Here is a 17,237-nt window from a genome sequence, read left to right as displayed (position 1 = left end):
ACTCTAATACTACCTTCAACAAATAATCTAAATGTATCAGGATTAAAGTGAAAGAATGATATTGTAAATCTGAATGTCAGTTTCCAATCTTGGTTTAAGAAAAATTAATATCTAGGTATGTAAATGCTACTAATGAAACACTTTCAAAAGTTAAAGGCTACTAAATTTTTATTTTTATATGCCTACATTTTATTGAAATTTAATAAGATAATGTTAGAAAATTCATATATAAAGGGATGTTATTTAAGACTGTGCGAAGCGCATATAAATTTTCTAGTATATACATCAAATACGGAGTAAGAACAGTATCTTGAAGCCGTAAAGGGTAACAGCAAATTCATACCTTTTCCTCGAAGGGATTTTGTTGACAAGGAGCATACCACTTTTAGGGCTACTGTACAAAAGATCGAAAATTTTATAACTACAACAATATCTTGAAATTTCTATCTCAATTAGTAGAGACTCGTGCTGATAACGTATTATAAACTAATAAACAAGAACAAAAATATTATAGAGAAAGAGAGAAGAGTTCTTTTATTTCTCTTTGAGGGATGAATATACAATGGAGAGAACCTCATATAGGAAAAACTAAATTGGTCCCAAAGTAGAGATAGACATTCACAATATAGAGCCCTTGGATGGGCTTAAAAAAAGCAATTTATAAGTTGTTGCTGAAAACAGCTTATAAGCCAAAAAAAATAAGTTGGGCTACCCCAACTTATGTTTTTTGTCTTATAAGTTGCTTTAGATAAGCTAAGCCAAACGGGCATAATTATTTTTTTTGGATTTATGTTAAGCACAAAATGACGGTTTAAGGCAATGAGTCAAACACAAAAAAAGGTGAAAAGCTATTTTCAGCAACTTATAAGGCAATCCAATCGGGCTCATAATAAATAATATTTACAACAAGACCAACAATTTGAGAGTCAGAAATTAAAGACTAGGGTCTTTGAAGGACTTAGAGCCTGTTTGGATGGGCTTATGCCTATAAGCTTTGTTTGCGAACATAAAAGCTAAAAAAAAAATAAGTTGGGGTAGTCTAACTTATTTTTTTTTTGGCTTATAAGTTGTTTTCGAACATAAAACTTTTGGATAATTTAAATCAAATGGCCCAATTATTTTTGAGCTTATTTTAAAAATGCGCAAAATGGCTTTAATTTGTGGTAAAAACCAAAAAAAAAAGCGAAAACGAACATAAGCCAATCCAAACGGGCTCTTAGATCGACAATTACCCGAGTTGGATCAGGAGAAACACTCGGGTCGGGTCATTAGATTCGGAGGCTAACCTATAAGTAGGAATCCGAATAATTGGCAAAGCAAAGACAAACCCTTGTTAGCGAATTGCCAGCAGTTATGTTCTCCTCCGCTCGATCTTTTCTTAAACCTTGGTTATCATTCCGTCGCAATTTCAGAACCGGCAATGATTACCGGAAAAGGTACAGTTACAATTCTACCCCTGTAAAATCCAAGCGTTCGAAAAGATATTTTGATGAAAACACTAGAGTAGGGACCTCTTTTGTTGACAGGATTGTACTTAGGTTAAGAAACTTAGGGTTAGGTTTAGAAGGAGAGGGGAATTTGAAATTGGATTCGAGTGTGTTGGTTAATGGCGAAAACGAGAAATTATTGAATAGGGTTTGGGTTAGAAAGGATATGATATTAGAAGAGAGTGATGGTGAAGGAGATAATAGTACATGGGATGAAGAGATAGTGGAGAAACAAAGGGGAGGGAAGAGGAGACCGACGTTGGCTGAAAGGACGATTGAGGATGAGGAGTTGAGGAGGCTGAGGAGGAATGGTATGATGTTGAGAGAAACAGTTACTGTACCTAAAACTGGGATTACACGACTAGTGTTGGAAAAGATTCATCATACATGGAGCAAGAATGAGCTTGTAAATCTTAAGTTTCATGACGATTTGGCTTGTGATATGAAGACTGCCCACATGATTGTTGAGTTACTTCACCTCTCCATGATACTATAATCATGTATTGTTTTTAATACACTACAACACGGATATAATATGTAAAGTTCCAACAAGATTAGATAACACTTAATAGGAATTGGGACTGTTGAAGAAAGAGTTTTATTCAAATATCTTTGTCACTTTACATATTTATCAGTATCACAACGAATTAATGTCATATATTTATAAGGATTCCATATAGATATAAAGTTTCTTGAATTTGTGTCGAATTACAATAATTTTTTGTTGAAGATAGTGAAGATACAGTATCTGGTAAATATAGTTCTAAGCCGGACATTTTGATGAAGTTACTTTTGTTGTCCTTCTTCTCCTCCTTTTTGCAACAACCCATTCAACTCATATGATTGAATATCAAACCTCAAGTGCAATTCCAATCTATTAAGTAATAGTTTATAAGAATGGATTTATTAGTCAACTTAAAGTGATGCCCCTGCAAAGTCCTATCATGAACAAGTTGATCTGAGTTTTCAGTATCCTTACTATCTGTTTATTTATTTTATTTCGTTTTATGTTTTGTCACTGTGTTAACTTCCTTTTTTTTTTTTTTTTTTTTTTTAAATTTTGTCAGCGTCTAACTGGAGGATTTGTTATATGGAGGTCTGGGAGCGCTATGGTGGTGTATCGAGGAAGTAGCCATGAGGGGTTTTCTTCAAGATCTCAACCAGTAAATGAGGAAGGTGATGCTCTCTTTGTTCCAGATGTTTCCTCCAATAAATCTATTGCAAAAGACAACAAAAGCTATAGTCCAATCATTGAAAATTGTAATCGAGTTCATCCTAGTCGTGTCCAAAGCATGACTGAGGATGAATCAGCATTCAATAAGCTGTTAGATGGTTTAGGCCCACGTTTCGAGGATTGGTGGGGTATGGGAGTACTTCCTGTTGATACCGATTTACTCCCCCAGACAATTCCTGGATACAAAACACCTTTCCGGCTTCTTCCTACTGGGATGAGATCATGCCTAACAAATGGCGAAATGACTAATTTGCGAAAAATTGCTAAATCGCTGCCTTGTCATTTTGCTCTAGGTAAATTTGAACCATTTAAATATCCATATACTATTTAATTGTTAGCGTGAAAAACACGGGTTGTCTTACTGGTATGCCTTTTAGGGAGAAATAGGAATCATCAAGGGCTAGCTGCTGCTATAATCAAGCTTTGGGAGAAGAGCTTAGTTGTGAAAATGCAGTCAAACGTGGTATTCAGAACACAAACAACAAGCTCATGGCTGATGAGTTAAAGGTTTGTTAGAATGTTTGATATGATTATATCCCTTCTGTTTATGACATACCTTCTTCGAGTCTTTGTGCAATGCCATTTGAATTGGGAGTACTGGGTAGTGGGTACTATTTATCTTCCTTGCAGAGAATTGCAGTTTCATCTTTAATTTGAGGATGTTAAGGTTGTTAGTCATATCACAAGTTTCTTGTCTAAAACTAAATAATGTTAAGGAGTCCTTGATAGCTCAACTTGTCATAGCTCATTATTCCACCTTTGAGATGGAAATATTGGCTCCTGTGGTCTCTTCTTCTCTCCTTCTGCAGGTGCTGTTTTAGTTCTAAAAAGAAGTAAAAGTTAATTCTGCTTATAAGTAAAAGTTAATTCTGCTTATATGAATTCGAAGACAAGAAAATCAGAGAATATCTTAAAATTTGAGAGACATCTTTGGTTTTTCATTCTGCCACTTCTAAAATGCTTTATTTAACCCATTAAGTTGACTGCTCAAAAGAAAAATCGCCTGAAATATTCATGTTATGCATCATATGTGATCTTGGGACTCATTGTAAGCTTTTTACGCTAATAAGTTTCAGTTATCACCATTATTAAACTGTTTGATGGTGCATTAGGATCCTTCCCATTCCCGGGGGGGTTATAACATCACTGAGTGGCACCTATTAATTGCATGCCCTTGAATTGGAGATATGTCGAGTTTTATTGCTAACATGTGAGCTGCATGACAGATATTAACTGGAGAGTTCTCCTTCTAAGAAACAAATATTACATAATCATTCATAGAGGAAAGGATTTCCTCCCGCCTAGTGTTGCAGCTGCTTTAGCAGAAAGGCTAGAAATAACAAAACAGAAGCAAGATGATGAAGAGAAAAAGCTTACTGGGCTTGCTGAAGTAGCCACAGCAGCACCGTTGGCTATAGAAGGCCATGCTGTTGCCGGTACTTTAGCAGAATTTTATGAGGCTCAAGCTCGGTGGGGGAGAGAAGTAGCTGCCGAAGAACATGAAAGGATGTTAAATGAAGCGGCTAGAGCTAAGACGGCCCGAGTAGTTAAGCGGCTTGAACACCAACTTGGGATTGTAAGTATATTTTTTCACTTCTAGTTGAAAAGCACATTTTTTACTTATAGCACTTCTAAAAGTTTCGCGCATTAGTTTTTTTTCAAGATAAAGCATTTTTTATGTTACCATTCTAAAAAAAGAAGATAAAGCATTGTTTTTATTATGTTTGATCTTAGAATTCTGTTGCAATGTTCGTCTTGTCTGAAATTCATTCAATTTCCTGTTATGATTTTGAGAAGAAAGTTTGGTGCAATCTAGGTGTTTTTGTACTATCTAGCTATGAGAAAGTGTCAACAGATGAGCTATAGAATTTTTTAACATGCCTTAGATTTCTACTTCATGCTGCAGATTCCAGCTGTTCCTTTGATATTTTCCCTGAGGTTTGTAAATCTTTCAGTTAGCTTTTAAAAAAATTAACTGGATCTGTTCTTATAAGTGCATAATCTATCCTCGCATCTTTCAAGTATCGGCTACAGAGCATAGAGAACTAAATTTAAGTGAGATCAGAATATTAATATATTATTCATTCAAAGGCCTGGTAGGTCCTTGTCTTTGCTTGTACTCCGATTATGTCGTTTACTATGTTATTTGTCGTATTATCTTGATGCTATTACTGCTTATTACTACTGTTTATTATTCCTGATGCTTTTTCATTTCTCTTTGAGCCGGGGGTCTTTCGGAAACAGCCTCTCTACCCCTCAAAAGGTTGAGGTAAGGTCTGCGTACACTCTACCCTCCCCAGACCCCACCTGGTGGGATTATACTGGGCATATTGTTGTTGTTGTTTTTCATTCAAAGGCGAAATCTTGCATTGTTGAAGATATTCTTGAAACCAGCTATATTCTTTTTTCTAAAATTGATGTCCTATAAACGCCATATAATAGTTTTTACAGAGAAATATATTTCTGAATATTATAGATGAAACAAATGTTCCTAATTTAAGATTGCCATCTTTTAGAAGACCAAACCCTAGTGTGTAAAAGTTGACTAAACTCAGATTTATTTACATTATTCAGTCAGAATCTCATAGAGATGCAGCAAAGGGGTACGTATCTGATCTCTGTAAACCATAATCCCTGGAGAACGATCACATCTAAGAGCAGAGAAATTTCCTTTTCATTCTCTGGATAAAGTAAGAATTTATTGATGTCGTGGGACCTGGTATATAAAAGTGGAGAACCTGCACAAAAATGTGGTTCTCTTTAAAACCAAAATTGTATGTACTAACTGGATTTTTTTAACATCGGTAAGCCAAGTTCATCTTTTCCCAGCTTTACTCTGTCTATCAGTGGGACAATTATTCCTTATTTAAGAACAAAAAACATTGAGATATTTGTTAAGAACTATCCATACTAGTTACCTCTTCTTCAAGAGAGGTGAAGCCAAAAATAGATGCTGGAAAAACGTGAGGTTGCTCTCTGAGTTAAATTTGTTATTTGTAATGTGAAGCATATTTGCGGCTACACCATGTTCACCGTTATTTTTGAAGTTCTAAGTGCATATTTTAACTCTCTGTACATGTTAGATGACTGTATCTTCTTCTTGTCTGTCCATAGGGTGATTTTGGTAATGCGGACATAAATACTAGCAATTTGGAGGAGCTCGGTCAGTTCAATCGTGTCTCAGGATTTTCACAAGTGAGTGTACAACAGTTTTTTTCTGGCTGTGTAGGGAAAATGTTGGAGGCTTCTTTTACTAGAGTGGAGAACTGTCTTTAACTACGACTTTGCTGGGCTTCCTCTTGTCCTAGTTGTTAATAGTTCCTTGCGGTGAAGGGTGAAAGGGGTCCCCAGAGGAGGAGGGAAGGGTGATTTTTTGTACTTCAGGGAAAAGATAAATTAGCAGATACTTAATTAAACGAAAAGATCAATATAGAAAGATAGTGAAATATTTATACTACAACAACAACATACCCAGTGAAATCCCACAAAGTGGAGTCTGAGGAGGGTATAATGAACGCAGACCTTACCCCTACCTTGGGAGGAAGGGAGACTGTTTCCGTTAGACCATCGGCACGATAGTGAAATATTTATATTAACTATATTTTCATTCGGTGTGCAGAGTGAAGATGAAACTTCATATCTGGAGTCTGATGATGACGAGGACGAAGATTCGGAATGGGCAAATGACGAAGATTCGGAATACTCCAGTGATGAGGATGATGAAACAGGATAACAACATTTCATGGCTAATTGTTTATGAGGAGCTGCATTATATCAAAGGCTAGTCTATTGAGGTGTTAAACCTACTCTAAAGACACGCTCAAATTCTTTGAGCATTTGCTGGCAATAAGGGGTGTTCATGGGTCGGTTTTGGGTTAAAACAAAAATCAAACCAATATAGTCCGTTTTTAGAATTATTAAAATCAAACCAAACCAAATATAATACATATCCATCGGTTTTGTTATAGTCGGTTTGGTTCGGTTTGAGTCGATTTTTCGGTTTTTAAGAAAATTAATGGTATTTCTCTCTTTCATGTTTTTTTTCCTACAATTATTGGAGAATATTCTATCCTTTTTCAACTTATAATCCGTTATTACCTTTTTATTTTGGTAGCTATAGTTTCTTGTATTATGGAGAAAATGTCTTCGGATATATGATTTTCATTAAGTAAATAAAGTTTTGTAAGAAATACAAAACATAAATCTAGGTAAATCTCATATAATTGTTTCTTTGAATAAATAAGTTGAATTCATGGATTTCTCTTTTAAAATCGGCTTAAGATATAAAGTTCATTAGCCTATTAAAGATAAATAAAATTTTGCTTAAAAAAATATATAAATTATTTAAAAGTATTTATAAAAATTAATATATTGTATATACACAATTATAAAAAATTATGTATAAAATTTGTCGGTTCGGTTTTTTCTTCGGTTTGCTTTTAGTAAAACCAAAACCAAACCAAATATTATTGGTTTTTAAATATTCAAAATCAAAACCTAACTCAACTACATATCGGTTTAGGTTTTGGTTTTCGATTTGAATCGATTTTTAACCAAACTATGAACATCCCTAGCTGGCATATTACATTTGATCAACTGCAACCTGCCATCTTGAATGATGGATTGTATCAGATGAAACAAATGATGATACACAAGAAGAGTTTACGGTCCAGCTTGAGACTGAACAAACACTTTTGCTCAACAAGATAAATGAGCTTGGCCAGGAAATCATTAATTCATCACCTCCCATGCTTTGGGTAGAAGAACTGTTTTCCACTGAACAGATACTACCTCATTGTTATCCTTTTTGTAAATGGATTGGTCATAGGCCCATATTGACCTTGTTGAATTTTTGAAGATGTTTAATTGTTTTGAAGATGTTTAATTGATTATCGTGTATATTAAATGGAAGACAAATATCTTCACACGCCTTCAAAATGAAGCCAGTGGTTGAACTTGAACAACAGGCTAACTTTTTGTAATGCAGACGCATAAAGGTCAAGTTTCGTCTTCGGTTGATAAAAACGTTACGGTTGTATATACAAGGATGAAAATAATAGAGAACCTTCCCTCATACTACCATTTTTAATATTTAACTTTTATAAATTAAATGATGAAAATAATAGAGAACCTTATACCGGTTATAAGTCAAAGACTTACTGACCGTGTAAAAAAAGGTCCGACTGACGGTGAACAATAGTTAAACTCTTTATATATTTTTTTCCAACGTCTATTTCAGTGGATGCTCAACTTACTTTTTTATGTTATTGCAGACATCTCAATTCCTTTTTTTCAAATGTATCCTTTTTCTTTTCTCTTTTTTGCTTAATCATTGGATGTTATCAATCCACTTACCCAACTAATTCACGTTAGTGCCGTGTGGCACCCATCTAAAGGGAAACACTCCAAATCAGATTTCTGATTAAGGGTGGAGTCTTCATGCATTAGTGCCTGAAGTTCCCTGGTCCGTCATGTATGTGACCTCTCAATTTCAAACAATTTTTTTTAGTTTCAGATGCAAAATTTTGCAACTTTTATTGCCAAAGTAGTTAGATTTATAGAAATTGATTAACTTCGGTCATGACTTAATCGAAGAAGAAATTGCACGGTTTGTTCTTCGAATGGCCTGGTCTTTAATTTTTTCCCTTCAAAATAAAACTTTTATGCCTAGAGGAGCATAAGTTCTTTAAGGACGTGAAACATAACTTGTGAAATATTATGACTTGAAAATATAAACTTGTTGGATCGAAATAATTAGGCGTCGTACGCCTTTAATAATGATAAGTTAGGTGACAAAGAAAAGATTAAAAACCTTGGTTTGGTCAACAATGATAAGTCAGATGACAAAATAAAGATACTAAAAAGACATATGGTTTGGTCAATTGATCTACATATTGTGAAAAACTAATATAAAAGCATAAAAACTTATATTGAGGGAAAAAATAAAGACCAACACAGAATAGGGTTGAAAGTGCAAATGACCCTAAATAGAATCCAAAATCGACTATCAGTGAAATTTTTTGGGCCCAGAAATTGGGTTTCCTTATATTTGCGGGCCGATGTGTCAGGACGCGGATCACGGACAAACACTTGGGTCGGGTCTTATGACTCAAATGCTGACGTGTCCATTAAAAATAGAAAATATCCTCATTGATATCTCTTATCGTCAACCTCTGTCAACTGATACCAATATTTCCCATTACACTATGAAGCTAACTGGAACAACAAGAAGCTAAATTCAAAAATGGACTTATTAATACCAAAATTCACAGAATTGCCACCACCAGATAATATGCTCTCATCTTCCTTTTCAATTAAACCTTCATTTTTTCTCATCATTAAACCCTTATCATCACTTCGTCGCTGCAAAATCACTCCTTGCAATATCAGTCTCAACAACAACAACGATTACCGTAAACAACAACGTAACCGAAATTACAATTCTACCCCTGTTAAATCAAAGAATTCCAATTCTAATTGGTTAAACAAATGGCCAAACACACCTCCTCCAGTAGAACATTCGAGAAAGGTTGATTCGGAAACACGAACTAGATATTTTGATGAAGACACTAGAGTAGGGACTACTGCTATTGATAGGATTGTATTGAGGTTAAGAAACTTAGGTTTAGGTTCTGATGATGAAGAAGAAGAAGAGGAGGACGAAAAAGAAGAAAAAATGAATTTTGAAAACAGCGAAGAAGAGAAATTAGGTGATTTATTGAAGAGAGATTGGGTACGACCGGATATGATATTAGAAGAGAGTGATGATGAAGGAGATAATAGTGCATTGTTACCGTGGGAGCGGAATGTGGAGGATGATGAGGTGGTGGAGGAACAAAAGGGAGGGAAGAGGAGAGCGGTTAAGGCACCGACGTTGGCTGAATTGACGATAGAGGATGAGGAATTGAGGAGATTGAGGAGGAATGGTATGACGTTGAGAGAAAGGATTAATGTACCTAAAGCTGGGGTTACTGGAGCTGTGTTGGAAAAGATTCATTATTCGTGGAGGAAGAATGAGCTTGTTAGGCTTAAGTTTCATGAGGTTTTGGCTAATGATATGAGGACCGGACACGAGATTGTAGAGGTTGGTGCCCTTGGCTTTACCTTTTGTATTGTATCGTATTGCTACGTTAAATACAATGTTTGTTTTGATTGTTACTTATATTTTATTGTATCGTATCGTTAAATACATCGTTATGTAACGACGAAAAGTCCCATTTAATGTTGGCGTATCTTTTTTCCTGTTTTGTTGCTTATTGTTTAATAATCCTATTTTATTCTTTATCCTACCTTTTTTATAATAATTCTACCCCATACCCTATTTTTCTTTATAATGTTGTATGTTTATTCTTCGGATTGTTGATGTGTGGCATTATATAACGATAGGAAACGATACAATCTATTCAAACGTTGTAGTCATCAAAACTATACAGTACAATACAGTACATTACGAACAATATGTAACAACCATCAAAACAAGCTTTAAGTTCGTGTAGTGCTTTGTATTTGTCTTGCGTTGTTTTGGTATGAGTATCTGGTTCTTTAAAGTAATTTCCAGAATCTGTGTCCAGAATACTCATTCTTCTTATAATGTCCTTGAGCTGGCCAAGATTACGACGAATAGTCCTAGTTACATTTTGAACTAAAGTTCTGACCAGATTAGATAACACTTGTGAATTAATAATAAGAATCATCATTACTTTGAAGAAAGAGATCTATTCATGTATCTTCTTTTAGAAATGAAATTGCTCTTTGACCTTAAATGGTCTCAATTTAAATGAGAACAATATTCATCACTATGATTTCCATAAGGATGCCATATAGATGTAAAGTTACTTGAATTTGATTTTGAAATACAGTTATTGTCTTGTTAAAGATAAATAGTGCTACTCCATTTCAAGGAAATGATAAAGAGTACACTTACAAGCAATTATCCAGTAACATAGTTGAAGCAATATATTTTGGGAATGTATACTTTCCTTTTCCTTTCTTCTCCCCCATTTGCAACAACCAATTGAACTCTTATGGTTGCATATCAAACCTCAAGTTTAATTCCAAGCATTTTGGTAATAGGCTTTATAAGGATGGATTTATTAGTCAACCAAAAGGACTGTCCCTGCAAACTCCTAAAAGTTTTTTGTGAACAAGTTGATCTGAGCCTTCACTACTCCTCACTATACATTTATTTTTTTGGTAATAAAATGTGAAATATTACCATAAAAAACAAAATAAACTAAACAACCTAAAGAGCCTCTAAAGTTCTTGACCACCTTCTAGGTAGGATGCGTAAAACTACTAGATCTCAAAAAACAGAACCAGAAAACCAGGTACATAACTGCTGAATTAAAACTTGACATCTGTGTGCTCTCTTTGAACTATTCAACATGCCTAATCTTTCTCTAATCTCCTTTTATATTTGTGCTATAACAAACTCTTTATTTACTGTTGCTTGTTTGATAATCCTCCAATTCCTTGCTTGCCATGTATAGTAGATCAGTGCACCCCAAACTGCTGCAACTATCTCCTTCTGGGACTGCTTCCATCTTCTTTTGATCCATCTAATTGTGTCATGTACTCCCCTGTCTTGTATACTGATACCCATCCACATGCTTAATATGTCTCTAACTTCTGGAAATTCACTTGCAATCAGCAAACAGATGCTTCTGAGTTTCTGTCACTGCTTCATTACAAAGACAGCAGTTCTGATCATCAACATGTATGTGCAACCTTGTTAATTTCTCCAAGTGAGCAGTCTATCTAGACATGCCAGCGAAACTATCATTCTTTGTCTAGGCATCATGATTTTGCTCCATACTAGAGCAGCTTCTCCAAACCTTGATAGAGTCCCAAGCATAGCCTTTTTTTTTTTTTTTTTATTTCTTTTTTTATAGTTGCATGCGACCCAGGACATGACACGTCAATCGGCCAAGCATTGGCTTTGCCTTTGGCATCTCACAATTCTAGGACTTAGTGTTAACATTTGTTGCAACCGAACTTAGCACTTATCGTGCATGCCACGGCGCGACTCACATGCCCTTCGTCCGACATAGCATATCAACACTTAGTTGCATATCGCGAGGTAGTAATGCATAAACCTCCTTTCAAAAAAGATAGAAATTGAATGGATTGAAGCATAGCCTCATAACTCCTTGAAACAGAATAAGCCCTGTTGAGGAAAGAATGTACCTGTCTCCTTGATACCAGTCAATCATTTGAGCTTTTAGGGAGTTTAACTTCTTCCAGTACCAGCTGCAGTCCACAGGTGGAATATGTTCCCCTATATTCTCCTCAGACTTCAAATAGATGCCATTAACCCATTTCACCCGCAGAATGTCCTTTTTGCTTGCCAATTGCCATAGTAGTTCTCCTGAAGCAATATTCCAATTATTACACCCTTTAATGTTGAGACCACCATTCTTCTTAGGCATACATATTTTATCCCAGGCCACCAAAGCTATTTTCCTGGTTTCTTCAGAAGCTCCCCATAGATGCTCCTGCACCACAGAAGTTGTATATTGAAAATAACACAGCTGTAATAATTTGTAATCTACCAGCATAGGACAAATTTTTAGCATAAGTAGCTTTGATTCTACTGGTAATCTTATCCACTAGCTGCTGGCAGTCCATGTTATTCCACTTCTTGGAAGTGGCAATCCCACATATTTGATAGGCAGTGATCCAAAAGGAAAACCAGTTCTGCTAAGGATAGCGTTCCGAGTATTGTCATCTACTCCAGCTATAAAATTATTGGACTTATCCAAATTTGCTACAAGTCCTGTAACATCGCTGAAATGATTGAGGGTCTCCATAACTTTAGAAACTGAACTCAAGTTTCCTTTACAGATTGAGGGCCTCATGCAAAGATGAAATGAGTTCGTTTGGTAGTTTTATGCAAGAAAATTTGAAGTTTGCTAACTTTCTTTTTTCTGGTTGTCAGCGTCGGACAGGAGGGCTTGTGATATGGAGGGCTGGGAGTGTGATGGTGGTGTATCGAGGAAGTAACTATGAGGGGCCTTCTTCAAGGTCTCAATCTGTGAATGAGGAAGGCAATGCTCTCTTTGTTCCTGATGTTTCATCTGACAAATCTATTGCAAAAGACAACAAAAGCTTTAATCCAGTTATTGAAAATCTAAACCAACTTCATCCTAATCGTGTCCGAAGCATGACTGAGGAGGAAGCAGAATTCAATAGGGTACTTGATGGTTTAGGCCCACGTTTTGAGGATTGGTGGGGTACGGGAGTACTTCCTGTTGATGCCGATTTGCTCCCTCAGACAATTCCTGGCTATAAAACACCTTTCCGACTTCTTCCTACTGGAATGAGATCACGCCTAACAAATGCAGAAATGACTAATTTGCGGAAAATTGCTAAATCACTTCCTTGTCATTTTGCTCTTGGTAAGTTTTGACCCTTTAAGTACCATTTACTGCTTTATCTTTTTGTGTTATAACATGGTTTATCTTCCTGGTATCCCTTTTAGGGAGAAATAGAAATCACCAAGGGCTGGCTGCTGCTATAATCAAGCTGTGGGAGAAAAGCTTAGTTGTGAAAATTGCAGTCAAACGTGGAATTCAGAACACAAACAACAAGCTGATGGCAGAAGAGTTAAAGGTGTGTTAGAATGTTTTGATATGATTTTATCCCAAATAAAAGTATAGAGAAAAAATGTCTTGATATGTTAGTTGCTTCTGTTTGTTACTGCTTTGAGTCTTTGTGCTATGCCATATGAATTAGGAGGTACTATTTATCTCCCTCAAAGGGAATACCAGTGTCATTTTTAACTTCATGAAATTAGGTTGTGTTAAGGCTTTTAGTCATATCACCGATGTTTCTTGTCTACAAGTAAATACTTATAGAGAGTCCTTGATAGCTAAAGTGGTCATAACTCATAATTCCACATTCCAGGAGAAAGTGTTGGCTCTCCTTGTGTTTTCCATTTCTTTTTCCTTTCTGCAGACACCACTGATATAGTTGAACGAAGAAAAAATTGATCCTGTTTATGTGTGAATTTAGAATACATCTTAGTTGTTCCCTCTGCTACTTCTCAAGTGCCATAGCCCATCATGGCTTGAGACTTGACTGTACAGATTTTTTGCCCAAAAAGCTCATGTTCTCTATCCTGTCATATGTGATTCTTGGGAGTCATCATAAGCTATTCACTCCACACAATATTTCAATAATCACCGTTGAGTTACATGTTACCAATTTAAAAAATAATCACCATTGAGTTATGGGCGCGCCCCTATTTTGGAATCACATATCAGCTGATTTCAGTTATACAGTGGTATGGTATTCGGCTTTTCCAGGAATGTTGGAAGTTCTTATAATTTTTCCTTTTCTAATAATGAAGTTCATACCAATATTCTTCCGTGGATTTTCAGATATAAAGGTTCTTTTAGCCTTTTTTGCCGGATATGAGCTTCTGTGAGAGTTCTTGTACTGTATGAATGGAAAGACTATGCTTTGTTGGTAAATTAGAGAAACCATTGTAGAAGCATGCCTCCCATTTGTTTTAAGGATTGAAGAATTAGGGCGTAGAAAGGTATATAACCGACCAACACATAATACTCGTGTGCCCTTAAAATTGGATACTAACATATCACCTGCATCTCAGATGTTAACAGGGGGAGTCCTACTTCTGAGAAACAAATATTACATAATCTTTTATCGAGGAAAGGATTTTGTCCCACCTACTGTTGCGGCTGCTTTATCCGAAAGGCAAGAGTTGACAAAACAGATCCAAGATGTCGAAGAGCAAATGCGGAGCGGGCCTGCTGAAGTGGCACCATTGTCCACAGATGGACAGGCTGTTGCCGGTACTTTAGCGGAATTTTATGAGGCTCAGGCTCGGTGGGGGAGAGAAATATCTGCTGAAGAACGTGAGAGAATGTTGAAAGAAGCAGCTATGGTTCAGACGGCCAGAGTAGTCAAGCGGCTTGAACATAAATTTGAGATTGTAAGTATATTCTTTTCCTTCTATTTAACAAGCACTTCTAAAGGTTTCTCACATTAGCTTTTTTCATGATGACCCATTGTTTTTATTGCACTTTATCTTAGCAATCTGTTGCAAATGTTTGTCTTTTTTTAAATCCATCAGATTTCCTTTTGATTTTGAAGAAGAAAGTTTGGTGTGACCCGGGTGTATTGATACTATCTAGCTATGGGAAAGTATCAACTGAAGAGCTATAGAATTCTTTACTTTAGTTTTGGTGTCTTTGGAATTCTTCATTATACCCTTATATGTGTATAGGCTTTTGTTTATTCAAAATTTCTTTTGCTTATTCATGTTTTTTGACTCTGTAGAGTTTCAGATTTTATTTCATTCTTTGTTCTAATGTTTGGCTCTTCTGAAAATATCCTGCCAAGAGAAGTTTTTAAATTTTTCTCAAAATCTTCGATTCCAAAGTTATTTTCGCCTAGTCTTGTCTCATTTTTTATTTTAGTGATTCCTTTGCCTTTTAGTAATAGTTTCTATGTGATGCATGAACAGTCCCAGACTAAGAAGCTTAAAGCAGAGAAAATTTTAGCTAAGATTGTGGAATCCTGGATTCCTGCTGGTCCTTCTGATGACCTGGAAACAATAACAGAGGAGGAAAGGGTCATGTTCCGTAGAGTTGGATTAAGAATGAAGTCATACCTGCCACTTGGTGAGCTTTCATTGTTTTTGGACGTAAACCATAAACTGTGGTCAATCTGTTGATTGCACATCCTGTATTTAACTGAGAAATCATGTATATGCTTACCTACCAGGTATCCGTGGTGTCTTTGATGGTGTTATTGAGAACATGCATCTGCATTGGAAACACAGAGAACTTGTAAAGTTAATATCAAAAGAAAAGCAACTTGCTTTTGTTGAAGAAACAGCTAGACTTTTGGAATATGAAAGTGGTGGGATTTTAGTGTCAATAGATAGAGTGCCAAAAGGTTATGCGCTTATTTTCTACCGTGGGAAAAATTATAGGCGGCCTATCAGCCTCAGGCCAAGGAACCTTCTGACAAAAGCAAAAGCACTAAAACGTAGAGTGGCGCTGCAGCGTTACGAGGTTTTTCATCTTATACAAGTCAGCTGTCCCATTTTAAAATAATGTTATCTCACCTTTTACTGATAATCTACTTGTTTTACTTGGCATCCCAAATGCTGTCTGTAGGCTCTCAGTCAGCATATATCCGAGCTGGAGACGTCGATAGAGCAAACGAAAAGGCAAATTGTAAGACATAAATCCTGAGCTTGGATGTGTTATTGTAATGCAGTTCGCTAATATACCTTACCGTTTTTCATATTATCTTTCACTCTGCTTCCTTTTGATTTGGGCTCTTTAGATGTTGTGCCTGTGTGTCAGGTATTAAGTTTTGTACTGCTTGAACTTATATTCATGTATCATGATAATTTGTAGTCCCAACTCCAGCAAATGGTCCAATGGTTTGTGCTTCATTTCTTGGTGTTTATCCTGCTGCAAATTCTAACATTTTAATTGAAATATTTCCCGGAAGTTTATAAACCTTTTGGGAGGCTTCTGTTTCCAACTCTATTAGCTTTAATAAAAAGTTAACTGGATCCATTCTGAAAGGTCCATAATCTATCCTTGCATCTTTCTAGTATCAACTATGGAGCAAGTTGAAATTAAGTTAATGTGGGATCAGAGTGTTATTATATTATTTATATTTCAAAGGCATGATCAATATCATATTTGCAGCTACAATGTTTCTTCATCAGTACTTGTGAAGTTCAAAGAAGGTTTCCAACTCTCTATACATGTTAACTGAATTTTCTTCTTGTTCGTCCATAGGGTGATTTTGGTAACACGGATATTAAATCTAGCAATCTGGAGGTGCTTGATCAGTTCAATCATGTCTCAGAATTCCAAGTGAGTGTACCACGATTCCTCTGGCTGTATAGGAAATCAGGGAGGTTTCTTATTCTTTAACTGACAACTTAGAGGGCTTTCTCTTGTTTAAGCTGCTAATTTGTTCCTTGCGTTGAAGGGTGGGAAGGGGTCCCCAGGGGAGGAAGGAAGGGTGTTTTTTTATTTATTTCAGAATAGGATCAGTATAGCAATAAATCCGTATTTACTAAATTTTTATTCGGTCTGCAGAGGGAAGATGAAGCGTCATTGTTAGAGTCTGATAGTGACGAGGATGAAGATCCTGAATGGGAAAATGATGATGATTCAGAATACTCCAGTCTCGAGGACAATGAAACAGGATAACAACACTTTATGGCTAATTACGAACAATTGCATTGTATCATGGCCGTAGTCCTATTGAGGTAATCGCCGGTCTCATCATTCTTGAAAGTTGTTCCTATTGATAACAACTATATGTTCTTATTGACCAAGTATGACACTGTATCATTGCAGCCACTACAGTCATCTTTCTGAGGTTTTGGATCATAATTTGAGGTGAATGAATCTCTCGATTACTTGCTTATGGCCATTGATGGAGCCTTTGAATCACTGGTCGACTCAAATTGTGGAAGGGCTTTCACGTCGTGCTCATCGAAGCTCATTTTTTCCCAG

The 17,237-nt window shown here is 36.0% G+C and overlaps 3 protein-coding genes across 4 annotated transcripts in view; all 3 read left to right on the top strand.

The window, feature by feature from the left end:
• LOC132055525 (CRM-domain containing factor CFM3, chloroplastic/mitochondrial-like) overlaps positions 1-6,666 on the top strand; it is a 20,700-nt gene extending 14,034 nt beyond the window's left edge. Inside the window, exons 2-5 of one of the 2 annotated variants that reach the window (XM_059447396.1) lie at positions 2,555-2,663; positions 3,099-4,297; positions 5,836-5,916; positions 6,341-6,666. In XM_059447396.1, coding sequence (XP_059303379.1) covers positions 3,941-4,297; positions 5,836-5,916; positions 6,341-6,454 — 552 coding nt within the window. In that variant the 5' untranslated portion in view covers positions 2,555-2,663; positions 3,099-3,940 and the 3' untranslated portion in view covers positions 6,455-6,666. Of the gene's footprint in view, positions 1-2,554; positions 2,664-2,871; positions 4,298-5,835; positions 5,917-6,340 lie in introns of those variants that run through there. The other variant, XM_059447397.1, reaches the window with a different exon arrangement.
• LOC132055523 (uncharacterized) lies at positions 1,222-10,422 on the top strand. Its single transcript, XM_059447393.1, has 2 exons — positions 1,222-2,029; positions 10,380-10,422. Exon 1 carries the CDS (start codon positions 1,354-1,356, stop codon positions 1,981-1,983), a length of 630 nt encoding a protein of 209 aa, XP_059303376.1. The 5' UTR covers positions 1,222-1,353; the 3' UTR covers positions 1,984-2,029; positions 10,380-10,422.
• On the top strand, positions 8,879-17,237 carry LOC132055522 (CRM-domain containing factor CFM3, chloroplastic/mitochondrial). The gene is made up of 10 exons (XM_059447392.1): positions 8,879-9,805; positions 12,659-13,118; positions 13,202-13,332; positions 14,336-14,677; positions 15,212-15,368; positions 15,472-15,764; positions 15,870-15,929; positions 16,509-16,586; positions 16,815-16,987; positions 17,079-17,237. The coding sequence occupies exons 1-9, from the start codon at positions 8,966-8,968 to the stop codon at positions 16,926-16,928; spliced, it is 2,475 nt and encodes an 824-aa protein (XP_059303375.1). The 5' UTR covers positions 8,879-8,965; the 3' UTR covers positions 16,929-16,987; positions 17,079-17,237.

The sequence above is a fragment of the Lycium ferocissimum genome, chromosome 5 (genome assembly GCF_029784015.1).
Source record: "Lycium ferocissimum isolate CSIRO_LF1 chromosome 5, AGI_CSIRO_Lferr_CH_V1, whole genome shotgun sequence".
NCBI lineage: Eukaryota > Viridiplantae > Streptophyta > Magnoliopsida > Solanales > Solanaceae > Lycium > Lycium ferocissimum.
This window is presented reverse-complemented; position numbering and strand designations above follow the sequence as displayed.